The sequence below is a fragment of the Mustelus asterias genome, chromosome 13 (genome assembly GCF_964213995.1).
Source record: "Mustelus asterias chromosome 13, sMusAst1.hap1.1, whole genome shotgun sequence".
In the NCBI taxonomy this organism is placed as follows: domain Eukaryota; kingdom Metazoa; phylum Chordata; class Chondrichthyes; order Carcharhiniformes; family Triakidae; genus Mustelus; species Mustelus asterias.
Genome location: NC_135813.1, coordinates 105,492,451 through 105,520,290, shown reverse-complemented (window position 1 = coordinate 105,520,290; position 27,840 = coordinate 105,492,451). Strand labels below are relative to the sequence as shown.

Here is a 27,840-nt window from a genome sequence, read left to right as displayed (position 1 = left end):
GAGTGGCCATTTCCTGGTGTGACCCACATTGTTGTGTGTGGGTCACACCAGGAAAGGACAATTGATGTTAGTTATCATGGTCACCATCACAGAGACTAGTTTTATATTCCAACTTTTATTTTACTAATTGAATAAATTACACCTGCACCAACTCTCTCCTGTTCACCCTTCACTATTGACCTGCACTGGCTTCCATTCCACTCACATCTTGAATTATAATTCTCAACCTTCATGGCCTTGCCCCTTTCAAACTTTGTGGAGAAGGCTTGGTCTTTTCCTGCCCATCATTTTTGTGTCCAATCTCCTCTGCCCCAAACACACACAATTCCTTTGACTCTGGTTTCTTGGATGAGATGATCTTCACTATTTCTGCTGTTATCAGCATTAACATTTGGCTGGAAACATCCCAAATTAGCTCATTCCTTTGGCAAGACTTCCATTCATTTCCATGACTATTTAAGCAGAGGCATAAAGTGTCAGACAAGTCACTGATAAAGTGACGAGTACATATAGCATAAGTTTCCTGTATATGTTTTCATAATTTATGTTCATCCTGGAACAGGAAAAGAGACACAACTACCTAATCTACTTTACCAAAATGGCACTTAAGCGGCAGAAGACAAGACAGTACAGATATGTAAATGACTCTGGTAATTGTACAGTATACAGAAGTTTCAGTTAAGTGGCAAGTGTAATCATTTGGCTTCCATTAGTTGGCAAACAATGACTGTGCTATATATTGTGCAGGAAGAGCTAGATCATATCACTATGAAACATAATGGGCACAATTTTCCTGGCCCACTGCGCTGCTTGAGTAGAGCAATGGGCCGAGAAATGTCAGTGGGAGGCCAAAAACGGTCGCAATCTTCCTAGGCCATTTGTTTGTACTTAATCAGCTGGGGAACAGCACAAAGCTGCTTACAATGTGGAAATACAGATTTCCATCTATTTAGCGAGCCTGGGATGCAATCATATGGTCCCAGCAACGGGGGCCAGGCATGATGGTCTCGCTGGTGGGACAAGAGGCCATTGAGGTCTCCCAGGGGGTCAGGGGCAGGTGCCCTTTGTGCAGTGCCAGTCTGGCACACTGGCATTGCCCAGCAGGGCCAGGTGGGGCGAAGCAGAAGGGGAGGGGAGGGAAGGGAAGGGGGAACTCTGCATTCGGGGGTGAGGCTGGTGGTGAGGTCGGGGATTAGGGGAGGTACTTGTCAACCTATCTCCCAGTATACTGGGAAATCAACGCATGTGCACTGTCCCCCTCAGCACTCTGCTGCTGGCCTCTCTGGCAGGATTCCACCCCATCCCACTTACCAGCGTAAATCCCGACAGCCTCTTTGACCAGAGAGTGCCGTAAAATCATTTTATGAAGCTCGCCCAAAAAACAGGTGAGAAAAACTTCTGTTTTCCCACCAGTTGGCACTTAAGTTTTTTGGGGGTGAAGAGATGTTGGAAAATACAGAATTGAGTCATATGACAAAATCTAGCCCCAACCATGCTGTACAGGTGCGATGCTCAAGGTCTAGGATTTGGGTGTAGAGAATGCAAATAAGAATGGAAAAACAGAAGTCGTAGAAATTACTTTACAATTTGTACCCGCCAGTTAGAGGACATTAACCAGTTATACGCCAATCTGAATGATACACACAAATCTACTGATGGAAAAAGAAAAATGTAAAGAAGGTACCTTCATGCAGCTTCTTTTGATAGCGCTCAATAGAAGTTGTTGGTAATTTAGGGCAAAGATTGCCTGTTCACTAGTTGCAGTGAAATAAAACGGTGTTTCCGATACTAACATGTTTTATTAAAGAGGTTACAGGGTTAACTGCTGTACACATTATGTCAAGACCAAAACAACTCTGTTTACAGTACAATGAAGACTATTAGCAGCCACTTTCTTTTTCAAATCAGGCACAGGCTTTTTATTTATGACTTTTGGAACAAGAGCTACAAAGAAAATATTACAGTAAAGCATATTTCTGAAATACTTTCATTCAATTAAAATAACTTCTGTTCAGAAAAGTTTTGCAACAGTTAACCACAAAAAACTTGTACATTTCTTCAACACATCCTCTTCCCCAAAATCAAACATGGTATTTGTGCTTTTCCAAAATGTTTTTTAAAAAATCATTTCGAAATTAAGGTTACAAAATGACACTTTTTGTAACGAACAAGTTACATTTTGTAAACTCGCTATTGAAGCAAATTGCAGCATGCAAGCCAAATGGGAGATGGTGTCCATTTTTTGATTAACTTAAAGCCCTTGTCAAAATTTAAATAAAATCATAATACACTGCAAAATAAATTACATTTTATACATTGTAGTTAAACAGAAAAACAATAAAATAACTATTAAAAATTCAAGTTATAGCATTTATATTGAAAAATTCTAAATAAATAAATGTAATACTACACCAATGCATAATGCATGTGTTAGTTGTCTACTGACGAGTTACTTTACCTCCTGGGGAAAGTGGTGGAAAGTGGTCTGTCTTTGATGTTGAGTTAGCTCCATGAAAACATGTCTGATGATATTGGAAAATACTGCATATTGAACTAGGCAGGTCTGTAGTACTTTAGGGTATTGTTATTGATTATCCAGTCAGCCTTATTCACTGATGATATCTCGAGGGGTAGATCTGAAAATAAGGGCTAGGATTTTTCCAACTTGACTAAAGGTGTAGCTCCTGGGCAGAGAATGGGAGTAGTAGTTTGAATTTGAAATTTAGCTGATGTTTAGGAAATTTCTTTCTGCTAGATCTTAGCACCAGAAAGGAAAGGTCATCAACTCCTGGAACTCATTCTCACACATCATGCTCAATTCATCCCACCATGAGCTCTCTATCCAAATTACTTTATCTCTTAAGAAAGTAACCAAACAAAATGAGCTTCCAATATAACTCCTCACCACCCCCAAATACAACAAACATAAATGTACTAACCAATTCCACTCATTGTTATCCATGAGTAATTGATCCATGATTCCAGCAAAAATGAACCCTGCATGTTGAGCAGGTAGTGATGTTCTGAGACTTATTTTGCTTTACATTAATAATTTAGACATTGACACATGCAATAATATAGACATTTTCTTTTGAAACCAAACTTGGGGGACATGACAAATATGAAAGTCTATGAGAAGTTGCAGGTCATAGGCAGGCAAGGAGAGTGGACAGATAGGAACATACAGATGGGTTGACAGATGCAGTTATGTAGAAAATGTAAATTTTGAAAATAAGAATTGTGAAAGGAATATCCCAACTTTTACTATCTTTAAATTTGAGGAACAGAGTGCAGTTACATAGGTCTTTAAAGTTGGAAGTGCAACTAGAAAAGACAAATAGAATACTAGGTTTTATATATAATGCCAATTGATGCAAAAGCAAGGATGAATACTTGATTTTGTGTTATGTCTGGGGGCATTGCATACAGCTTTGGCATCTATTATTAAAAATATAATTGATGAGAAAATTACTCGAACAATACAGAAATAAAATATAGATGTGAAGAAAGGTAGAAAAACAAGATTTTTCAATGAAAATCCAAATAGTTTATTTTAAATCAGGAAATGTTTTGAAAGGGTAAATGATGAATTATTTTGTATAATTGGAACATAGGGCTAAACTCTGGATTATCACAAGAACTAAATTTACTTTCATACTGAAAGTTACAAAGTCAAATACTGTTGATTGCAGACACTATGACTTCATTTAAAAAGTGGGTCAGTATTTGAAAAGGAAGAAATTAAAAGGTTGTAAGGAAGGCCAGTGAAATAGGATTAAAGTAAATAGTTCTACTTACAAAAGATTTTTGCGAACTTTTTTTAAAGATCAATCTGTATTTTTTTAAGATATTTATCCAAATCTTTAAATTGAATCATGAATAATTAACACTTTTGTTAGGCTTTCACTGCTCTTTAGTGGAGAGAAAAATCGCTAATCTCAATTTACACTCGTTAATTCTGTATTCCTATCTTCTGCCCACATCCTTGTTAATCATATCGATTAGCATTTCAGATACTTTTAAACCACGCTTCCTAAGTTAGAATATGAAGGATATGAATTATTCTAGACATTTCCCCCTGGTCTCAAGTACAAGAATACCTGTTTGAAGCTCCTCCAAAATGCATAGTCTGTTGTATGTTCACTGTTAAAATATTGAAAACTTGGGATAGTTGGAAGCTGTGCATTGGATGAACTAAGGAAATGAAAGGATATGGAAAACAAACAGCAACCTACAGCGCTCTGGGAGCTGGTATTCAGAGGCACTGGAATGTCTATATTCAAGTATTTTTCATGGAACAAGAAAAAAAGTGTTAACATTTTGTTGGTACAATCTTCACCTTGTTAAAAGCCTCTCCTCACACAATGCAAGAACATTTTACAATGCAAAATGCACATTGAGAATTGGACCATTAATATCTTCTAAAGTACATGCACTCAATTATTACATTTTAACCCTTTGGGGGAAACATTTAGGTACATCCAGATTACTCCAAAAAATCAAATTGCACATCATTAGCTGTGACAAAAAAACTAGTGAGATGATTGCCTGCATTTTAAAAATACAGATTTAATTTACAAGAACAATGATCTAGCAAACTGTCGTATCATTGTATTTCTACATTACAAACACCTGATCGCTTTACAGCAGTAAAGTGCTTTGCATTAGCAACATTTAAGAGGCATCTGGATGGGTACATGAATAGGAAGGAAGTAGAGGGATGCAGATCGAATAAGGGCAGATGGGTTTCTTTAAGTTTAATTAGGACATCATGATCAGCACAGGCTTGGAGGGCCGAAGGGCCTGTTCCTGTGCTGTACTTTTCTTTGGATGAGGAAGATCAGAGTTAACAAGGTTTTTATTTGATAAGGTGGAAAAGTTTTCAAACTTGGCAAGATCCATAAACATCTCAATAATTTGCGGTTATTTTCAAAAGAATATGATTTGCAATATACATCAGGGATAATACATTGCTTCATTGAGACTCGACTGTTTTTAATACACCAGCAGTTTAAATCGTGAAACTGGTTCCCAAAGCACAGCACCACCACAAGCTGCCAAAAGCTTTGAAAGGTTTTAAATGTTCCAAATGTGGACCTGTCTTGTCACCTATCTGTGAAGAACACAACTTTGCACTGAAAGGTGCTCCATGAATAGCCTCTGCGAATTATAGGTCAGAGCATGAATAACTATCAGCAGCGCACTTTCACAACAGGGAATAGATGTAAACTTTGAGAATAAATATATGCAATAAATAAGGGGGAAATGCACTTACTTCAGCATGAACATAATGAAGACTACGGAATAGGTTTAGCCTTAAATGGTTTAACCACTAAAACAAATAGTCTAACACCTTATCCATGAGTATATCAAAAGCAGGTTACCTCATGTTTGTGCAAGTCAATAACTCAAACATTCCAATGAATGTTAAAGTCAAGTGTTCACTTGATTACCACAAATTTGACTGATTGTGCAGAATGGAATGAATAAAGTGCAATATATAAAGTCTAAAGATGTACATAAACTGAGCCATGGAGGTCTCCTGTTTGTTTTCTTGAGAATAAATTCAGCTGTTCTCCAATGGATCACCTATTTTTTTAAAAAATTAGACAAAATACAGGTTAATTTGGTTTGGTTATCCTTGTATGCACAAATCTATCCGCTGCTCTTTCCTGAATAAGTGATGCATGGTTTAGTACGGCCCCTTAGCTGAATCTATGTAACTTCCAGCTATTCTTCATGTGTCCTACAGATGTCAGATTATGTGAACATGAAAATCTTCAAAACAAACCTGATGCTGTCCTCACTCAACTTGCACACCAGCAGGGCTATGCAGTCCCAAATAAAATATTATCCCAAGAATATTATGGTCTTTTCAGAAATTGTCTTTTAAAATTGTATTAAAACATAGATTCACATCATAGAATCACAAAATCCCTACAATGCAGAAGAGGCCATTTGGCCCATCAATTCTACACCAACTCTCAGGCAGGTTATCTTACCTAGTTGAGGACTCTGGGTCTGTACTCGTTGGAGTTTAGAAGGATGAAGGGGGATCTTATTGAAACTTACAGAATACTGAGAGGCCTGGATAGAGTGGACATGGAGAGGATGTTTCCACTAATAGGAAAAACTAGAACCAGAGGGCACAACCTCAGGCTAAAGGGACGATCCTTTAAAATAGAGATGAGGAGGAATTTCTGCAGCCAGAGAGTGGGGAATCCTTGGAACTCTTTGCCATAGAAGGCTGTGGAAGCCTCGTCATTGAGTGTCTTTAAGACAGAGATAGATAGGTTTTTGATTAATAAGGGAATCGAGGGTTATGAGGAAAAGGCAGGAGAATGTGGATGAGAAAAATATCAGCCATGATTGAATGGTGGAGCAGACTCGATGGGCTGAGTGGCCTAATTCTGCTCCTATGTCTTATGGTCTTAGGTCCTCTCCCCTGCCCTATACCTGTAACTCTACATATTTACCATGACTAATCCCTTTAACCTAGACCTCTTGGGGCATTAAGGGGCAATTCAGCATAGTCAATCCATCCAACCTGTTAATCTTTGGCCTGTGGGAGGAAATGGAGCACCTGGGAGAAAACCCATGCAGACCCGGGGAAAATGTGTAAATTCCACAGTCATCCAAAGCCAGAATTGAACCTGGGTCCCTGAAACTGTGAGGCAGCAGTGCTAACTAGTGCCACCATGCCGCTATATTATAGCAGCATTGTTCCTGCAATCAGTTTCAATGCTCCAATTATACACATTTCTATCTAGAAGATCACTGTTAAAATCAGTTTACTAACTGATACATTTTTCTGCATGTAATGATGCAGGGATTGAGTGAGGAAATGGGGCTGATCGAATAGCTCTAGAGAGCCAACAGGGACTGGATTGGTCAGATGGATTCCTTCTACACAGCAATGACTCAGCAACTCTTACCTAGTACATGTCGTTTACATAGGGGGCATGTCTGTTGAAGTAGCAGCCAAGGATCAACACAGTCCCTGTGAAACTCATGTAGGCAAGGCAGCACTCGTAAACACTACAAATAAAAGTCACAGTAAATATCTTGAAAATACTTTCTCCCTTCATCAAAATAATTTCATACAATGATCTCAGTATAAAGTTTTCATCTTAAGAGCAATTTGAATCAAGTGACTTGTTCTCTTGTTAAAGCACGCAATTAAATGATCAAATAAATGTAGCATGGTTTAATGACTTATTATTAATAGGTGACATTGGCTCCTTGAATAGTTCATCTTAAGGCAGTGGGCAGCTGAATTACACAGAAAAGGAAATATAAAGGAAAAACCATATCTGAAATACAAATGAATAATGCTTCAAAGAATGTCATGGGATCTTTTATTTTTGAACAAAAAAAAAATGGGACTTTGTGATTGTTTAATATTTCATCCAAAAGAAAGCATCTCTGACAATACAGTACACCCTCAGAACCACACACGAGTATCAGCCCACTTTGTGCTTAAATCTTTGGAGTGGGGCTCAAACCCACAAACTTCTGACGCTTAGATGAGATTGCTACCACCAAGACACAGCTGATGCTTTTATTAATTTGTACTTAAAGTCACTGTGATTCAAAAAAAATAATATATTTTGCAGTAAGAGACTGTGTAAGACATTGAAAGAGGATTCAAATACATATCCGTTACTTTTATCGCCTGCTTCCTTGCCTTGCTATTCAAATCACAAACTGAAATACACCTGATTTTTATGGAATTCTTCCAAGCACACTGCACAGCTCTCAAGTTCTTGGGACTGTATTTTCCGTCTCTTATTTGGATAATATTTTCTAGTTTTCAGTGCTGATAATTGCTTTAACATTTGTTGCTTCAAGGGCATCTGCAAGTAAATAATAGAATGAAGGAATCAATATTAATACTTAAAATAGTGTTTAGTCATTTAATTAATTTATAAAGTAGATCTCAATTTTTATCAAGTTATGACATAGCAAGGACATGCAAACCAAAAAAATGTGGCGAAAATGACATATCACAGATTATTTCTGTTAGCAAATGTATTTTCTTAGCCACTATATTGTCAGTATAATCATCCTGTTTGGACAGGAATGAAACACAAACCTCCATATCTTCAGTGCTTGGTTCATAATGTCTGTATTGCCACTGAGCCTGCACAATGACTCCAGTACACAAGATTAAACCCACTAACAGGATAGTGTTCCACAGCTGCTGCAGATATTTCTGTAAAATAAAATGGAATTCATTCCCACTCAGAGCATGAGTTCAAAATCTAGGCTAACATTCCAGTGCAGTACTGAGGGAGTGCTGCACTGTTGGATATGCTGCCTTTCAGATGAGATGTTAAACCAAGGCCCTATCTGCTTTCAAAGACAGACATAAAATTTCCCATGGCACTGCTTGACTAATATTTATCCCTCAAATGAACCTCATAAAAATGACAGATTATCTGGTCATGACCACATTACTGTCTGGTTAAGCTTGCTATGAGCAAATTGTGTGCTGCATTTCCTATGTGACAATAGTGAGTGCACTTCAAAAAGTACTTCATTGGCTGTCAAGAGCTTTGGAATGTTCTGAGATCATGAACAGTACAACATATATATATCCAATTTCTCAAGACAAGGCAATTTAGTAGATTAGTTTCATACATATTTGTCTGCTTAAAATCTAAGGTCATTTATATAATTTATGAGGCTCTTGTGAAGCTTTAGTTTTCTTCATTCTTTCACACAAAAGGGTTCTTCTGGTTGTATTTATTCCTCATTCAAACTTATATGTTATTTGTTATAAAACCTTTAGGCTTTCTTACTAAACACACTTAATTAACCAAGGCAGTGTATAACTACATAGCTTGCGCCATACAAGTTGACTCTTCATATAAAATGATCCCATTTTCTGCCACCCGTCTACCTTTCAGCCACGACATGCTATTAATAGAAAGCCCCAATTTTCCACCTCACAAATAAATGTTTAACTTATCAAGCAGGTGATACAGGCTATGTCGCAAAGATGCGCAGGAGTTTAAGACATGTCCACGCAGAGCAGACCCCATGTGGCAAATGTCAAAGAACCTAGACCCATAGCGAAAGTTCATTTTTATAGTTGGCACACATTTTGGGAGAGATTTTGAGGCTTCAGAGATCAATTTCCACACAAACATCTATGGCAACTTACTTCTGACTTTTGCCAATGCTAAATCAGGGCCAAATACCAGTTGTTTGATAGCAAGATAGGCTAACATACCCTCTGACTCTCCCTTCCTCTTACTAAAAGGGGATGGGTTGCAACAGAAAATTACCAATCTCTGAGCAAAAATAAAAGAGTATTTACATTACATACCTGAACCTGTGAGCTGTTCTCTCCTGTACAAATCACTCCTTGCCATTCCCCATATAGACCACCTCGTGAACGCCCACAGGTTGACCACAATGTTAAAGTTACTCCCTGATGTTTAAAAAAAAGAATGGATTTTTCACTCCAAGTTTCCTTCATAACAATACTGTTTTTTTAAGGATTCAAGCAGTGCTTACTGAGTAATCTGGTGCACACTATTACAGTTTATTGTTGAACCTCCACTTTTCACTAACAATTGGAGTACTTTTCTTTTGCTTTTGGTAGTTCCAAAGCAGAAGGAATACAAAATGACAATAAGGATGTAATCCCCCAATTCACAGCTCCCACAAATTCCTGCTAAATACTCCCAGTGCATGACTCTGCACATTGATTTTTATCCCTCTTCTGCTCCTCTTCAGTTCTAACTGCACAATGTGATATTCCCCAATCCAAAAAAAATGGGTGAAGTACTTGATCACATCCTTCTGCCAAGGTTGCTTAAGATCACATCACAGAGTGAACCAGAGGGTGGTTGAGAGTTGTTTTTCAAACTGGAGGCCTGTGACCAGCAGTGTGCCTCACGGATCAGTGCTCGGTCCACTGTTATTTGTCATTTATATTAATGATTTGGATGAGAATATAGGAGGCATGGTTAGTAAGTTTGCAGACGACACTAAGATTGGTGGCATAGTGGACAGTGAAGGAAGTTATCTCCAATTGCAATGGGATCTTGATCAATTGGGCCAGTGGGCTGACGAATGGCAGATGGAGTTTAATTTAGACAAATGCGAGGTGATGCATTTTGGTAGATTGAACCAGGGCAGGACTTATTCAGTTAATGGTAGGGCGTTGGGGAGAGTTACAGAACAAAGAGATCTAGGGGTACATGTTCATAGCTCCTTGAAAGTGGAGTCACAGGTGGACAGAGTGGTGAAGAAGGCATTCGGCATGCTTGGTTTCATCGGTCAGAACATTGAATACAGGAGTTGGGACGTCTTGTTGAAGTTGTACAAAACATTGGTAAGGCCACACTTGGAATACTGTGTGCAATTCTGTCACCCCATTATAGAAAGGATATTATTAAACTAGAAAGAGTGCAGAAAAGATTTACTAGGATGCTTCCGGGACTTGATGGATTGAGTTATAAGGAGAGGCTGGATAGACTGGGACTTTTTTCTCTGGAGCGTAGGAGGCTGAGGGGTGATCTTATAGAGGTCTATAAAATAATGAGGGGCACAGATCAGCTAAATAGTCAATATCTTTCCCCAAAGGTAGGAGAGTCTAAAACTAGAGGGCATAGATTTAAGGTGAGAGGGGAGAGATACAAAAGTGTCCAGAGGGGCAATTGTTTCACACAAAGGGTGGTGAGTGTCTGGAACAAGCTGCCAGAAGTAATAGTAGAGGCAGGTACAATTTTGTCTCTTAAAAAGCATTTAGATAGTTACATGGGTAAGATGGGTATAAAGGGATATGGGCCAAATGTGGGCAATTGGGATTAGCTTAGGGGTTTTAAAAAAAAAGGGCGGCATGGACAAGTTGGGCCAAAGGGCCTGTTTCCATGCTATAAACCTCTATGACTCTATGAAAGAAGTCTACAATGATGCACCCTCCAATTTTTCCTACCTTTCAATGGGGAAGCACCTTCTTTCTGCTCAGTTGACCAAGTCACCTCAAACACTGAAGCTGAATAAAGTTCACATTAGGGGATTAATGATCCATTATCACTGCACTGAATTAATGCAATTTGATGGCTTATAAAAGTTCAGGTTGGTTAATAAGTTAGCCCGATGTATAATTTTAAATGGAGCATTAAACCAACATTTAACCAACATCAGCCTTCAATATTATCATTCCCATGAAACTCATCTCCAAACTCCGTGGCCTGGGCCTCGGCACCTCCTTCTGCGACTGGATCCTGAACTTCCTAACTCTCAGACCACAATCAGTGAGGATAGGCAACAACACCTCCTCCACGATCATCCTCAACCTGGTGCCCCACAAGGCTGTGTTCTCAGCCCCCTACTACTTATACACCTATGACTGCGACCAAATTCCCCTCCAATTCGATTTTCAAGTTTGCTGACGACACCACCTTAGTGGGTCAGATCTCAAACAATGATGAGACAGAGTACAGGAATGAGATAGAGAATCTGGTGAACTGGTGCGGCAACAATCATCTCTCCCTCAATGTCAACAAAACGAAGGAGATTGTCATCGACTTCAGGAAGCATAAAGGAAAGCATGCCCCTATCTACATCAATGGGGACGAAGTAGAAAGGGTCGAGAGCTTCATGTTTTAGGTCCAGATCACCAACAACCTGTCTTGGTCCCCCGATGCTGACACTATAGTTAAAGTCCACCAATGCCTCTACTTTCTCAGAAGACTAAGGAAATTTGGCACGTCCGCTACGATTCTCACCAACGTTTACAGATGCACCATAGAAAGCATTCTTTCTGGTTGTATCACAGCTTGGTATGGCTCCTGCTCTGCCCAAGACCATAAGGAACTACAAAAGGTTGTGAATGTAGCCCAATCCATCACGCAAACCAGCCTCCCATCCATTGACTCTGTCTACACTTCCCGCTGCCTCGGCAAAGCAGCCAGCATAATTAAGGACCCCACGCACCCCGGACATTCTCTCTTCCACCTTCTTCCTTCGGGAGAAAAATACAAAAGTCTGAGGTCACGCACCAACCGACTCAAGAACAGCTTCTTCCCTGCTGCTGTCAGACTTTTGAATGGACCTGCCTTGCATTAAGTTGATCTTTCTCTACACCCTAGCTATGACTGTAACACTACATTTTGCACTCTCTCGTTTCCTTCTCAATGAACAGTATGTTTTGTCTGTACACGTTTCACTGTGAATACATGTGACAATAATAAATCAAATCAAAGCATTTTTTTGAAAGTATTAGAATGCCAAAAGACTTCTGTATGATAAAATTACAATTGATTTTGATTTACCCGAAAATTCTCCATACTGCAACTTGCTTGAGGTCCAATTAGTTCAGTCAGAGTAGCTAACCGTATAGGTTAACAAAGTTCAGTCTCTGCTTTGTGCTGAGTTAGCTGGTCTCAGCCAGAGCAGTGTGGTAGGGCTCGACAATTTACTTTAGTACCCCTGGGTTAGAGAAGAGACAACTGCCCAAAGTTGTTACTCATCATTGTATAATAACCGCTCCTAAAAATTTGCACGGGTGCATTATTGGGAAAAACAGGGTAAACCTCTGATGTCTCTGGGGCTGAATCGACTACCTACGCTCACCGCCAAATATCACACATAAACTAGCAGCACTTGGGAAACTGTTGAATATCAAATAATCAACTCCTTCAGAAGAGCAGAAACCAAGAAAAAGGTTTTATATCTTCACACAAGTGTCATCAACTTAATAGTCCTGGTACTGCCTCCCAAAACGGACATCTTTTCTTTGTCCTTATTAAAGACACTATCTACCTTTGTCTATATTAAATATACTAACTGTAAAGCCGCAACATGAATTTTGGATAGTTGCAAGCTACAAAACTGGGATCTAACTTAACAAATAATCTAACTGGCCAATTAGCTGGTTTCAAAGCCATGGATGTGTTTTATGATAACTCAGCAATCACAGTGCAGGCTCTCAACATTAAAAATAAAATAAAATTTGACGTACCAGATTATCCTGAATTATACTTTTAAAGGTTATTTTGGCAGATGCGCGAAGACCACTGCAATTGAAAAGGATTTCAGTGAAAGTTATCTTTAGCATGCTTACGATATGTACACTTGTCAATCTAAATAAAGGTAAAACAAGACTCCTCTTTTAAGATAACTGTGGCATCATTAAAGAACAGCTGCACCATGAATATTACTAATAGGCCTAGTTCATTGCCATTGCAGATCTTTAATGGAGAGTATGGCAATACAGAGAATAATGTATTTCCAGCCTTAAGAGTAGTAGTATTTACCTAGGGCATTGATGTGGGTGAGGTTAAATGTGACTGCACTTCAAAGAAATTCAGCATGAAGCACTTTGGAATCTTCTTGAGGGATGTGATAAAGTGCTACATAAATGCAAGTTCTTTCTATTCTTCCATGGATTGTATGTTATGATTTATGTAGCTTTAAGTTTGAATGCTGGATTTTGAGACAACATGTCAAAAATACACTAATGAATCATTTTACATGATGTGTAGGGAGGACAAGACCAGCAAACATTTTCTATTGTACAGCGGTTTTGCCACTATTATTTATCTTTCAGAATATTACTATATTAGAGACTTGAAAATAGAGACAAAGTTCCAAGGTTTTGTGGTGCTGCAGTGTGCCTTGCTACCTAATAGGATTCCTGCTTTTCAGACTCCACAAGGCAAGTTCTAGGAAGGTGCAGAGCAGCAGGCAGGCACATACTCAGGGAAAGGGAAAGGGAAACATTACCTCGACCAATCTTGCTCACTTCACATATGGACTTTGTACGGCTCGGACACTCGTTGAGGCCCTTAAAGCCTGAGGTAGTAAATGCACAGGGAGTCCACTACATAAGAGGGAATGTGGAAAATAATGACATCCAATTCCAAAATAATCTTACAAAATTTCACATGATGGACTGTAGAACACACAGCCATGCACTATTTGCAATTGTTGAACAACTAAATTATAAAAGTTCTGCATTGTGTTTATGGTTTCATTTGAATTAAAATAGATTTATTCAGACATATTTCATAGCAAAATATTACACAGTACCTTGAACTGACTCCAATCGGTGGTGACTGAATCAAAATGAGACACTAAATAAAAATGAACACAATCATGCTTTTGCCGTACCTTAATAGGGCTCCCAGTAGCTTGGTCACGTTTTCAGAACTTTGCATTACGACCACAGGTTTAGAAAGCACTTGGGAGATGTCCATCTTGGAAAAAATACAATAATAATTATTTCACTATAATAAAGATTCAGTGATGAATTATGCGATGTTTAGAAAAAGACAATTAAAAGTAATATTTATCAGAACAAAAGAAAGAGAGACTGGGGCAAAACAATTCACATTTCACAATTATCATCTGGTTTGAAAAATACTGCAACCACTGATATCCTCAACGATAAAAGAGCCAAAACAAACTAAAACCTAAATAACTGTAAATTTTATAGGACGACACAAATATTTAAATCATTCTGAATAGACTCTCTGACTGTGCAATATATCATATATTATATGAGAGCAAAAACATTGAGTTACCTCAGTGAAGGCGTTTTGATTTAAAACCAGAATCAATAGTGCCGATGCTCCCAGAACAAGTGCTCTTTTCATCTGCAACCATAGAAGCCATTTTACTGTGAGGTCGGACAGCGATTTTGGCATTAAGCATTTCTAAATGTTCATTTATAAACTAATAGAACACTCAGCAACCTATATTTTGCTTTAAATCAGAAAATTATCTAGATGAAGTCTGTTATTAAATTACGAGCCATCACGTGCCATAATCTTCTATTGTGATCTGTGTCAGTCGTGGATTGTATAAAAGATATTTACTTACAAAATATAAATTGATCCTCTAACTTTATTATTTCTGAACAGTAAAAGTAAGCTTAAAAGTAATATACAGTACATTAAATTCAGCACTGTCACCTCTCATCAGGCTTCAGTGACAAATCCAACATAGAATTGCTATCTGTGGAACTGGGTCGGGTCCCAGTTAAAATCACCAAATCTCCAAGACTGTCCTGGAATCTCCAGGAATTAAGGGTTAACCTCTTGGACACTACTGCAAACAACCCAGGAGAAAAATTATATGGGTAGTAACAAACAATTGTCTCTTTTTTAAAAAACTTTCTTTCAGAACTTTTTTCTCTTAACTCTAAAGATATTGAGAGTTGGGGATAGGGATGGTGAGCAATCTGTTTGACCAGTCGGGGCATTGGTGGTTACAGCTGATTCGATGAATCTTCCAGGAATATGTACCACCCGAATTGGCAACCCTACCCAATCGTAGTATTCCTGCAGCAGCATCTATCCAGATGTCAGAATTTAAGCTGAATAACTTCAGTTGAAAACATTCTTTGAAAGAGTCACAATGAATTTCACAGAAAAACATGTATATTTTTAAAACAACTTTATGATAAATATGGCGGCTCAGGCTATGTATTTATATTGAACCTAAATACATAGCCTGTAGCACTGATGCTGTTAATGTCTTCAAAATAAGCTGTTATAAGCAGAACACAGAAAAAGACTGAAGATCTTGATAGGGAAGATGACAGTATAGCATCTACTTGAGTTCAGGCCAGAGAGGTCATCACATAAGTATGAAAAGGGACAAAGGATTAATTCCTACTAAAACAAACTACATTCTACTATACAAATAAGACACTCTATGGACGATCTCGAGTCCGCGTTCTCCGTCTGTAGGAATGACAGCGGGGGCTCAAGATCTGGTGAAACCCAGAAATTGTGAATCTTGCCGGTGAGATCACGATTTCTGATTTCCGTCGCCCTTGCCGGTGACGGGCGTGAACCTGATTTTAATATAAATTAACGACCACCTCAAAATATACTGACCTCTCGCTGTATTTTCAAACCTTGCCAATGGTTCACCCAGACGTGAACCTGTGGTGGGGATCCTCCCCGGGGGCAGGAAGGCAAATATGGCCCCCGGGGGAAGAGGAACCATGGCCAGGCAGTGCCCGGGCACTGCTTCCTGGCACAGGTTGGCACCATGCCAACCTGTGGTGGGGTAGTGCCTGGGGTGGACCTTAGTGGGAGCCTCAAATTAGGGGTGTGGGAGGCGGAGGTTGGACTAATTTATTTGTGGTGGTGGGATGGGGAGTGGACTTAGGAGCAGTGGGGGTACCGGCGATTGCTGTCTGGGGGGAGTCCTGTACCAGCGATGTTTTCAGGGGAAGGGGGTGTGCGGCGCCAGCATTGATTCTGGCAGAGAGAGGGGGGGCAGGGTCCAATGTCAGTGATGTTTGGGGGAGGGGTGGGGATGCTGGCTTTGATTAAGGGAGTGGTGGAGCCCCTGAGACATCTGCGGTGGAGTGGGGGGGGGTTTATTTTTTGCTCTGATCTGGATGCCCTTTATAAATGGCGGCCCGATCTCAGTGCAGCCTGCTTTACCAGTGTTTAGGCCCTGTCCCTCAGCATGACAGCATGAAACATGTCCAGCTGTTTTTTTGACAAAGTGTCAGAAGATCAAGAGATAAAACGTACTTGTTGCTTTGGAGAGAAATACACCAGTTTTCAGTCAGACCCTTTGCCATTTTTTAGTAAGATTCCATCCTCTAGCTTGGTAAGCTGTGAATTAGATATTAAGTTTTTTTAAAAAGTAAAGGCATATAATATTACTTGCCTTACTAACAACAGTTGCAGCAAATGATTCCTGCTTACTGCTCCCTTTCCCTTCAACCTGGTCTTCTTCAACAGGCACAACGCCAATCCATTTCTCTCCAGTGTTTGGCCGGATGTCCAACTGTTCATCTTTAAGCTTAAAAGTAACCAGTAACAATTAATTTGTGTCACCTAATTTTAACAGTTCTTCTCAAAACATAGGGGAAGAAAGAAGCTGGAAGATTTACTTAGCTTGAACCTAAGGAAATATTTTACAGCTGTCCTCAATAAAAGGCAGAAAGTCCATCAACTTAGAAGAGGCTGAGAGAAACCATCTGTTAGGAGCTAGGAGTCAGCTGCAATTAGCAACCAGAGGTGTTCCTAAAGTTTAAATCTCTAAGCAAGTATGCCGCAAAGTTTGAGCTGACAGGTTCACAGTTGAGGATTTGAAGAGAAGTTGGAGGATCAGCAACCCAAAAGCTAATGGGAGGATCCCCATGAATAGCTGTAACAGAGGAGAGATTAAAGTGAATTCCAAATGGCTGTAGCATACTTTTGGGTTGGTGCCAGGAAAATGAATCATCCCTCAAGACTTTGAAAATAAGGGAACTCTTGGAGAAGCAAGTAAAAGTAAAACTGGATTTATAGCATACCTGGCTATAAACAAACTATGCTCGCTTTTATTTTTTAAAATATAAAACAGTGTTTTTGTTGAAATTGTCCAATCTTGTGACAGTTCGTTCAGTTGGATGTTTTAACAGTAACAGTTTCTATAGGACAGTGTAATGGTGTGTTTTCAGTCGTGCTAAAGGAAAATTAGAATGTTCTGTTTTGTGGTTTAAAGTACAAGTTGTCTACAGAGTGTTTAGGCAACAATGCTTTTACTCTTTTGCTACACTAACAGTCTTAAAACATGAAATCTTTTGTGATCCTTTCAGCTATTAATTGGACTTCTGAATTTCTCTTTAAAGGTCCCATGGCCATAATATCAAGATAAGATTCTGTAACTAGGCTTTAAAGATAAAATTGTTCTAATTTGGATGAAAGTCCATTCAAAAGGACCACTCGCTGGTTTCTTGAAGCACATCTTTAATCACTTGGATCGAATAATATTAAGAACATAAGAACCAGGAGAGGAGAAGACCATCAGACCCCTTGAGCCTGCTCCGCCATTCAATAAGATCATGGCTGATCTTTTCGTGGACTCGCTCCACTTACCTGCCCCGCTCACCGTAACCCCCGATTCCTTTATTGTTCAAAAATTTATCCTTGCCTTAAAAACATTCAATGAGGTAGCCTCAACTGCTTCACTGGGCAGGAATTCCACAGATTCACAACCCTTTGTGTGAAGAAGTTCCTCCTCAACTCATTCCTAAATCTGCTTCCCCTTATTTTGAGGCTATGCCCCCTAGTTCTAGTTTCACCTGCCAGTGGAAACAACCTCCCTGCTTCTATCTCATCTATTCCCTTCATAATCTATATGTTTCTATAAGATCTCCCCTCATTCTTCTGAATTCCAATGAGTATAGCCCCAGTCTACTCAGTCTCTCCTCATAAGCCAACCCTCTCAACTCCAGAATCAACCTAGTGAATCTCCTCTGCACCCTCTCCAGTGCCAGTATATCCTTTTTCAAGTAAGGAGATCAAAACTGTAACAGTACTCTAGGTGAGGCCTCACCAGCACCTTATACAGCTGCAACATAACCTTTCTGTTTTTAGTCAAACATGACCTGCCCTACATGAACCCATGCTGCATCTTCCCAATGGGACAATTTACATTCAGATGTCCAGATATTGCATCAATTTACTTCTTCCCTGTTGCCATCAGACTTTTGAATGGACCAAAGATTTGCAGGTTCGGTGGATTGGCCATGATAAATTGGTCCTTAGTGTGAGGGGGATTAGCAGGGTAAATACGTGGGGTAATGGGGATAGGGCCTGTTGTCAATGCAGGCTCAATGGGCTGAATGGCTTCATTCTGCATTGTAGGAATTCTGTGACCTACCATATATTAGCTGATCTTACTCTACACCCTATCTGTAACTGCAACACTACATTCTGCACCCTCTCCTTTCCTCCCCTACATACTCTATGACTGATTGACCATAAATCACTGTTTGTTCAAAGCCAAATACAACAAATACTGTTTCAACAGCTGTGGTGTAACGCTTTGGGACTAGAAAACACGATTATTCACTTCAAAGAAACATGTCAACAACTGTCATTCGATGTAAACAACTCATTCGGCAACGGTATGTTTTAACAAGTGGACCCTCAACGTATAAACATGTTAATTCTGTCAGGTGACTGGTTGTGAAAACTGTCCCCCTGGTCATTTTGCATTTAGAGCCGAAGCCTGAACATTGCTGGAACTGCCTGCAAGGGGAGGGGCTGCTGCAGACTGTGCAGAGATTATAGCATGGACTAAAAGGCTTTATGTAACTGGCGTCCGCAAATGGGCGCAGTGCAGCACTTACTAATATTAAGCTTCCCTCTAAGCTGTCCTGGTTCCGTTTGGCAAAGGCGAGCAGCCCCTGCCCGGGGCTCTCAGAGCCGCTGCCAAGCGCCAACACGGTGCCCTGCAGGCGGTAGCTGCTGCCCGACCTGAAGCCGAACTCCGCCGACCAGCCCCGCCGAGAGTCCGTCAGGAAGACATCCACCAGGGCCACCTTCTCGGCTGCCACCGCGCACCAGCGGAAGAAGTAGCCGGCCAGGAGCGAGTAGAAGCCGAGGCGCTTCCACCAGCCAGCTGCCGCCATCGTCCCTGCCGCGGCCGCCATCTTCCTGTCACCCATCAGCCGGGAGGGGCGGGATCACCTGTCAATCACAGCACTGCTCCTTCCGGGTCACCACCTGCACAACGCCTTCCGGGTCACTGGCCCGTTACCGGGACAACGTGCTCAGGCCCAGTGGCCGGGAGCAGTGCAGTCGCCTGCCTGGTGCGGGCTGACTAGAGGAAGCGGCTTCGCTGCAGCACTGCCCCGTTTTAAACAACTATACTTTTTTTTAATAATATAATCTTAGCACCGTGTCCCAATGATTACGGTTTTGACCCATTTGATTTTACTGCTCAGCCATCAAGATTCCGTTTACCAACTTTGCAAGCTTAAGTTGATCTTTCTCTGCACCCTAGCTATGACTGTAACACTACATTCTGCACTCCTTTCCTTCTCTATGAACGGCATGCTTTGTCTGTATAGCGCACAAGAAACAATACTTTTCACTGTATACCAATACATGTGACAATAATACATCAAATTTTGCAGGAGAATCCGGAATATGCCTGAGTACTTTTCTCTATATATATCTGGGTCTTTCTAATTTATATAAAACACACACACATATTGAGGAAGAAAGAATGCCGACAGAATCTGTGGGAAAAAAACCAGTTGAACACTGCGATTTTTAAAACCGAAAGAGAAGAATAATGAGTTAGATGAGATATTCCGAGATAATTGAAAGCACGACACTTTTCTCTCAGAGCAAGAGAATGATTTTGCAACCCTCGGTCGAACTCGGAGGGACCTGGCACCTGAAAGCACCTTTTTGTTGTCACAAATTTCTATTGTTTACTTTAGCTCGGCAAATTTTATCGACTGTTCTAGTAAAACACCGAATAGTTAAACGCATTTTGGTTGTGAGTTAGTTCTAGCTCTCTCAGTTCTGCTGGTCCATGTAAACAATTAAGAACTTGCCTGGTGTAATTGTTAAAGACAAAGGTGATCAAATTGCCAGAATGTTCGTTAAACCAGTCTGCACAACTTTGTATTGATCATCGACATTGTTGGCTTTTTCAATACAGTTGATTCCAGATAAATGCACAAGTGGTGCAAGCATATTCCAATGAAAGCAAAGATTCCAGTCTGTGAAATCTCTTCCCATTTACTCCCATTAGACAGAACTCTTGACAATACTTTATGTAAATAATTTGAAAATAGAAATTTTATCAGTTTCCTCTCGGTGTTTTAAAAATGTTACAAGTTGTTTATTTTCACAAGCGATTTTAAGGTAAAAATGATCTAATAAATTTGACTTCATTTTTGATCAGTTTACAAGTTCACGTTTCAATGATTCTTCCAATAAAACATAAAAGTTCTTTGCTTCGTGTCTTCTTCCTTTCACCTGATGGTTTGTATTTACTTATTGTGTGATAGTAACAGATCAGATGCAACTTTGCCGGCAATCTGATTTTTGCAAATTTCTGTCCCCCTGTCACTGCATGTTTTACATTTGTTTACATAACAATTACTGCACTGCAAAAGGATTTCATTATTCAGATTTCTTTTGAAGTTTGATGTGATAAGGAGTTATCTAAATTAAAGTATTCATTGTCAACATATGTTAATTTGTTTAATTAATATTTTTGCAGTGAATTCTTTCCAATCTGTGTTATCAGACTGCTTGCCTAACATCTAGCCTTAGATGAGTCACAATTTCCTCCAGACAAACAATGGAAAGACTGAAGCCATCACCTTCAAACCCTCCCACTTATTCCATACCACTCCTTTTCTCCTTGTCTAACCCAATTGTTCACAATCTCAATGTTATGTTCAGTCCGAGCTTTCACTCCTCATATTCTTCATTCTCAAAGACCAGCTACTTTTACATCCATAACATCACCTGTTTTTTAAAATCCCCCATTCTTTATTTTACTAGGTTCTTTCGGTGCCACTCACCATTCCCTGGCTAAAAGATGCCTGCATGTTATAGTGTTGTCCAATATGATCAGCCACAGATGTGGCAAATTGATGCTGTTCATTTGCAGAACCATGCAACATGGAGTTGTGTTGGGAGTTGCAGTGGTGGGTGCCAGTATGGGTGTCACTCAGCAGACTACTTGAGTAAGTTAGAAATTAGAATCAACCATGTTACGGTTAAGAATCATGTATCGGTCAGACTGCACCTTATGCTTATCAGACTATAGTTCAGTTGTTGAGTTTCTAATGAACTGGAACTGGAGGACTACTTGCTGAAGAAAAATTGTCCACTACGAGTTATCTTCTCTGTTGCTTTTCTCTTTTTGTGTCTCTAACTTACAAATCATTTAGATCTGAGGGACAAGTCCGCTGTGACGGCAGGGCCAGACTTCAGAAGGACAGTGGTCCAATTGCTCTTGAAATTTTCTTGGGAGACCCAGTGACATAGGGAATATTAATTGAAGAGTTTGTTTTTTGTTTAACTCATAGTTGACAATTTTCACAAAACAATTGAGGAGCATGCGTGCTGGACACACTACATGGTTGTCAGTGAGGGTTGAAATGTAAAATTTTGGCAAGCTGGGATGGGAATTTGTTTTTCTAAAATTAACACGAGCATACTGTCAGAAATGGAACACTTCTGTTAACAGATTGTCACCACCTTTGAGGGTTTATAGAGCAGACTTGCTTTGTGAGACATTTAGATGCAAAACCACTGGAGGGCACTGGTTCAAGGTGAGAGGGAGAAAGTTTAGGGGAGATGTGCAGGGAAGGTTTTTCACACAAAGGGTGGTGGACGCCTGGAACACCACCAGTGGAGATGGTAGAAGCAGGCACATTAGCAACATACAAAGCGTATATTGATAGACACATGAATGGGAGGCAAACAGAGGGATAGAAACTGCGAATGGGCAATAAGTATCAGTAATCCCATCTGCCAGCACTTGGCCTATAGCCCTGAATGTTTTGATGTGCCAAGTGCTCATCCAGATACTTCTTAAAGGATGTGAGGTAACCCGCCTCTGCCACCCTCCCAGACAGTGCATTCCAGACCATCACCACCCTCTGGGTAAAAAAGGTTTTCCTCACATCTCCTCCAAGCCTCCTGCCCCTCACCTTGAACCAATGTCCCCTCGTGACTGACCTTTCAACTAGAGGGAACTCTGTCCATGGAATCTCGTACATCTTGATCAGGTCGCCCCTCAGTCTTCTCTGCTCCATGAAAACAACCCACGCCTACCCAACTTCTCTTCGTAACTTAAATATTCCATCCCAGGCAGCATCCTGGTGAATATCCTCTGCACCCCCTCCCGAGACATGATATGGTGTGAAATTTATGAATGCACATCTTAGAAATCAAGGTACAGCATGCGGAAACTCAAAAGCTCCACTCAGCCAATGTTTACCAAAATTGATGTGAGGCATACTTATGTACTCAATCTAAGTGAAAAATAGTAAATATTTTTTTAAATCTTCTATGTTTGGTTAACTTTTTGTATTTTTTAATGCATGCCATGTATATTTTCAGTTTTTAAGTTTGATGTTGCTTCCTGTGCTTTCTGTTGATACCAAAAACAGGTAACGTGATACAGCAAAATTTACAAAACTCAAGGGAAATTAAACTAAATTAAATTTGCAGAGTGTGTGCCCATTTTCTTACAAGCAACAACACTATAAATAATACTTCCAATTTTTTAAATTACAGGGAAATAGTAATGCTGAAAATTTTAGGCATCAGCACTTTTAACACAATATTCATTTGTGCTTTGCTCAGGACTCATCTTTTTTTCCCCTTAGTGAAATAGTATTGATTGAATTGATTTACAAACAAGTTTCAATAAAGAATCTAAGTTATGACGCAGGGTAGATTATTTATCCTGCTGGTGAGTTTTATTTTTGATTTATGTAGGCAGGTGAGATGGCTGTTTTCAACGATGCAGCAACTATTCATTATTCCTGCATGTTGACAGCCAATTATGCTCTGACAGCAACTGTATTAAAATATGATCTGCAATGAGATAGAAATAACTTGCTTTTATATTACACCTTTCACAACTTTAAGGTGTCTTAAAACACTTTACTGGTAACGAAATATAGTCAGAATTGTAATGTAGACCCCACATTACAGTGCAGGGAAACACCGCAGCCATTTTGCATATAGCAAAGTCCCAGGAACAGCAGTGAGATAGATAACTGACCAGATAATCTGTTTCAGTGAAGTTTTTTTTTATACTTTTCCAATTCAATCAAATCAAATCCAATTCAGAGTCTCAACAAGTTGAGACATTTCAGATCCAGGCTGACAAGACAGGGCGAGCGACCAAAATCACCTGTCCTGAGCCTGATCTACATGAGCCAAGCTGATTGGAGAAGGGGGAGGTTCCTCCTCCAAGACTTGAGCTCATTTGCATCTTAGCCAAAAGGTCGAGATGCCGCTTTAAAAAATTGCTTCATATGAAACATATGAAGCCTCAGTGCAACCCAATGACCTCAACCAAGTGCAGGCGATCCATACTACACTTGATCTTAGCCAAAAGGCCGAGAAGCGAATCTGCTTCAGTGAAGTTGCTTGAGGGATGAATAATGCATACTGGCCTGGTGACCAGAGAGAACTCCCTTGATCTTCTTTGGTGCCATGGGAACTCTTTTATATCCATCTGAGAAGGTAGATAAAATGAAATGCTTCATCCAAAAGATGGCACACTTCTGATAGTGCAGCACTCCACCTATACTGCACTGAAATGTCAAACTGAACAACATGCTCATGTCCATGGTGTGGAAGTTGAATGCACTATCTCTGAGAGAGTGTCACATATGAGCCAAAACCAGACCAGCACCTAAAGTTCACATAGCACTTTTTATACTTTGTATCAAACTTACCAGACAATCATATAAATTAAGAGCAGAAGTAGGCCACTCAGCCCCTCGAGCCTATTCTGACATTCAATAAGATCATGACTGATCTGATTGTAACCTCACCCCCACAATCCTGCCTACCCCTGATAATCTTTCAGCCTCTTGTTTATCAAGAATTTACCTAGCTCTGCCTTAAGAAATATCCAAACAAAGAACAAAGAACAGTACAGCACAGGAAACAGGCCCTTCGGCCCTCCAAGCCTGTGCCGCTCCTTGGTCCAACTAGACCAATCGTTTGTATCCCTCCATTCCCAGGCTGCTCATGTGACTATCCAGGTAAGTCTTAAACGATGTCAGCGTGCCTGCCTGCACCACCCTACTTGGCAGCGCATTCCAGGCCCCCACCACCCTCTGTGTAAAAAACGTCCCTGCTGCTTCCACCAATTTTGAAGAAGAGTTCCAAAGATTCTCTACCCTCTGAGAGAAAAAAACTTCTCCTCATCTCTGTTTTAAATGAGCAACCCCTTATTTTTAAACAGTGACCTTAGTTCTGGATTCTCCCAGAAGAGGAAGCATCCTCTCCACATCCATTCTGTCAAGACCCCTCAGGATCGTAAATGTTTCAATCAAGTTGCCTCTTACTCTTCTAAACTGCAGTGGATACAAGCCTAACCAATCCAACCTTTCCTCAGAAGGCAACCTGCCTATTCCTGGTATAAATGTGAGGCTAGGAAAGATCCAAGATCACAAATATCTACTTAGCTAGAGTGCAGCTACATGATCCAGATGTAGATGGAGCAAACCAATAAACAAATCTATACTTTTTACATCGCAGTACACTCCATTCCATTAAAGTGATTTATTGTTTTGGAAGATTTTCCCTAATGGCATACCACATTGGCAACTTGGAATAAATTTCAAAATAGCAACTTACATTTATATAGTACCTTGAGAGTAGATAAATGTCCCAAAGTGCTTCACAAAAGCTTACTAAACCAAATGAATTTCAAGCCAACAGCTTGGTTGAAAAGGAAAGGGAGAGGTGTAGAGAATTGCAGAGGAAGATTCACATAGTGGGACTTAGGTAGCTTAAGGTAGAATTGCCAATGCTGAGGTGAAGGGAAAGGTAGAATGCACAAAAGGCTGGAATTGGAGTGTTAGAGGAAGCTGCAGAGGTTACAGAGATGAAAATAGAGGAGGTCATGAAGGGATTTAAGATTGGTCATTTTATATTTGAGGCTTTAGCGGTCTGAGGTTGATATATATCAGTAATGGGACATTGCAGGAACATATACGGACATTTGGATGACCTCAACTTTATAGAGGCTGGAAGACGGGAGGAGGGTAAAGGAGAGCATTAGAATAATTTGGCCTGGAGGTGAAAAGGGCAAAGATGATGTTTTCAATGGTGGATGCGCGGAGGTGAGGTGGAAGCAGGCAGTTTTCTGGAGATGAAAATAGGCAATTTTTGTGATAGGGAGAATTTGGATTGGAAGGTCAGCTTGGGGATGTATTGAATTTGGAGATTGCAAACAGTGCAGTTCAGTCTGAAATTGGAGGAGAGGAATTGAGTTGAGAAGGGTTTATTGCAGGGAGTATGGCTTCAGCTTTTCTGATATTCAGCTGTTGGAAAATACAGTTCATCCGAGACTGATTATTGGATAAGCATTCTGGAGCACAGATGAAGTGAAAGGATGGGGAAGGATGGTGAAGAGACAGACTTGGATGTTATATTATCTGGAAACTGGCCGTGGAGTCCAAGTAGTTCAACATGATAGTTACAATTTAGTTCCCTTGTACTTTTTAGGGAGGTGATGGCCTCGTGGTATTATCACTAGACTATTAATCCAGAAACTCGGCTACTGATCTGGGGACCCGGGTTCAAATCCCACCACGGCAGATGGTGGAATTTGAATTCAATAAAACATATCTGGAATTAAGAATCTACTGATGACCATGAAGCCATTGTCGATTGTCAGAAACGCTGATCTGGTTCACTAATGTCCTTTAGGGAAGGCAATCAACTGTCTTTACCTGGCCTGGCCGACATATGACTCCAGAGCCACACCATTGTGGTTGACTCTTAAATGCCCTCTAAGGGCAACTAGGGATGGGCAACAAATGCTGGCTAGCCAATGATGCCCATGTCCCATGAAGGAATTTAAAAAAGAATTAAGAAATGGCGATGGGGCACAATAGTTAGCACTGCTGCCTCACAGCGCCAGGGACCCGGGTTCAAATCCGGCTTGGGTCACTGTCTGTGTGGAGTCTACACGTTCTCCCCATGTTTGCGTGGGTTTCCTCCGGGTGCTCTGGTTTCCTCCCACAGTCCGAAAGACATGCTGGTTAGGTGAATTAGCCAACGTTAAATTCTCCCTCAGTGAACCCAAGCAGGCGCCGGAGTGTGGCGACTAGGAGATTTTCACAGTAATTTCATTGCAGTGTTAATGTAAGCTTACTTGCGACGCTAATAAATAAACTTTAAACTGGATAAGCATTCTGACAGCACAGATGTTTTAATTTATTATTGTCACATGTATTAGAACACAGTGAAAACTATTGTTTCTTGCGTGCTATACAGACAAAGCATATTGTACATAGAGAAAGAAAGGAGAGGGTGCAGAATGTAGTGTTATGAAGCAAAGTGAACTTGGTGTAGTGAAGTGAAAGGGTGGGGAAGGATAGTGAAGAGGTACAAAGAACAACAAAGAACAAAGAAAATTACAGTGCAGGAACAGGCCCTCCAAGCCTGCACCAACCATGCTACCCGACTTAACTAAAACCCCCTAAGGAACAAAGAAAACAAAGGTCGACTTGGGTGTTATATTATCTGGAAACTGGCCCTGGAATCCAAGTGGTTCAATGTGATAGTTACAATTTAGTTCTCTTGGACACTTTCTGAAATGGAGATGATTGATTTAAATGATGTGGAGAACCTGGTGTTAGACATAAGGCACACAGTAAGAAGTCTCAACACCAGGTTAAAGTCCAACAGTCTTATTTGGAATCATGAGCTTTTGGAGCACTGCTCCTTCATGGGGTGAGTGGAGACGCAGATTTCACAAAGACAGCATATATGGACAGAGACTCAATTGCAAGATAATAGTTGGAACGTGAGTCTTTTCAGGTAATCAAGTCTTGATTCAGTGGGATGACCAGAAAAGATTCGTATTTCAACCATTATCTTGCAATTGTGTCTTCGCCTATATATGCCATGTTTGTGAAACCTACCTCTCCACTCACCTGAGGAAGGAGCAGAGCTCGGAAAGCTCCTGATTCCAAATAAACCTGTTGTACTTTAACCTGGTGTTGTGAGACTTCTTACTGATTTAAATGGGAAGCTTTTGTTCTCCCAATCGCTGGCACAATTGTAATGTTAGATAAGTTCAAAGTGCAGGGAGGGCACTGTTCATGGTTCGCAAGGGGAGCCTGCTGCCACGTAAATGGGTCATACATGGGCACATTGCCCTGTGTATATGTCAGGCCAGCAGAGGGAGGGATGCTGAGGGATCTTTGCCCAGCGTCAGAGGCGAGGCGGAGCGGAGCGCCATTCTGTCAGATCAGCTGCGGGAGCTGCGATGAGCGGAAGGGTCGGCGACCTGAGCCCCAAACAGGCTGAGACTCTCAGCAAGGTAAGGGACAAGAGGGGGAGA

The 27,840-nt window shown here is 40.4% G+C and overlaps 3 protein-coding genes and 1 pseudogene across 6 annotated transcripts in view; 2 read left to right on the top strand and 2 right to left on the bottom strand.

Moving 5' to 3' along the window:
* LOC144502974 (coiled-coil domain-containing protein 157-like) overlaps window positions 1-5,927 on the top strand; it is a 40,604-nt gene extending 34,677 nt beyond the window's left edge. For all 3 annotated transcript variants that reach the window (XM_078227423.1, XM_078227422.1, XM_078227424.1), the window contains one exon: window positions 5,753-5,927. In XM_078227423.1, the coding sequence (XP_078083549.1) occupies window positions 5,753-5,904 (152 nt within the window). In that variant the 3' untranslated portion in view covers window positions 5,905-5,927. The remainder of the gene's footprint in view (window positions 1-5,752) is intronic.
* On the bottom strand, window positions 89-20,678 carry rnf215 (ring finger protein 215). 2 transcript variants are annotated; one of them, XM_078227428.1, is made up of 10 exons: window positions 19,112-20,678; window positions 16,657-16,791; window positions 14,547-14,618; window positions 14,134-14,219; window positions 12,983-13,037; window positions 9,335-9,439; window positions 8,096-8,215; window positions 7,719-7,856; window positions 6,936-7,038; window positions 89-5,589 (listed from the first exon to the last, which is right to left on the bottom strand). In XM_078227428.1, exons 1-10 carry the CDS (start codon window positions 19,427-19,429, stop codon window positions 5,567-5,569), a joined length of 1,155 nt encoding a protein of 384 aa, XP_078083554.1. In that variant the 5' UTR covers window positions 19,430-20,678; the 3' UTR covers window positions 89-5,566. The 2 variants fall into 2 exon arrangements, with proteins under 2 accessions (XP_078083554.1, XP_078083555.1); XM_078227429.1 differs by lacking the exon at window positions 9,335-9,439.
* A 3,071-nt stretch (window positions 20,679-23,749) lies between these two features.
* LOC144503265 (U2 spliceosomal RNA) lies at window positions 23,750-23,881 on the bottom strand (annotated as a pseudogene).
* Window positions 23,882-27,685: 3,804 nt separating this feature from the next.
* The window catches only part of LOC144502972 (SEC14-like protein 2), a 68,825-nt gene continuing 68,670 nt past the window's right edge, over window positions 27,686-27,840 (top strand). Inside the window, exon 1 of the mRNA XM_078227420.1 lies at window positions 27,686-27,819. Within this exon, the coding sequence (XP_078083546.1) occupies window positions 27,766-27,819 (54 nt within the window). The 5' untranslated portion in view covers window positions 27,686-27,765. The remainder of the gene's footprint in view (window positions 27,820-27,840) is intronic.

Bases quoted from the DNA above. Each gene is read 5' to 3' on its own strand.
- rnf215 (XM_078227428.1), bottom strand. From the start codon at position 19,429: ATGGGTGACAGGAAGATGGCGGCCGCGGCAGGGACGATGGCGGCAGCT. The intron at 16,792-19,111 runs GTAAGTGCTGCA...GTTACTTTTAAG, and splicing joins TAGAGGGAAGCTTAATATTA to CTTAAAGATGAACAGTTGGA. The intron at 9,440-12,982 runs GTACGTCAAATT...TTTAAACATCAG, and splicing joins GTATAATTCAGGATAATCTG to GGAGTAACTTTAACATTGTG.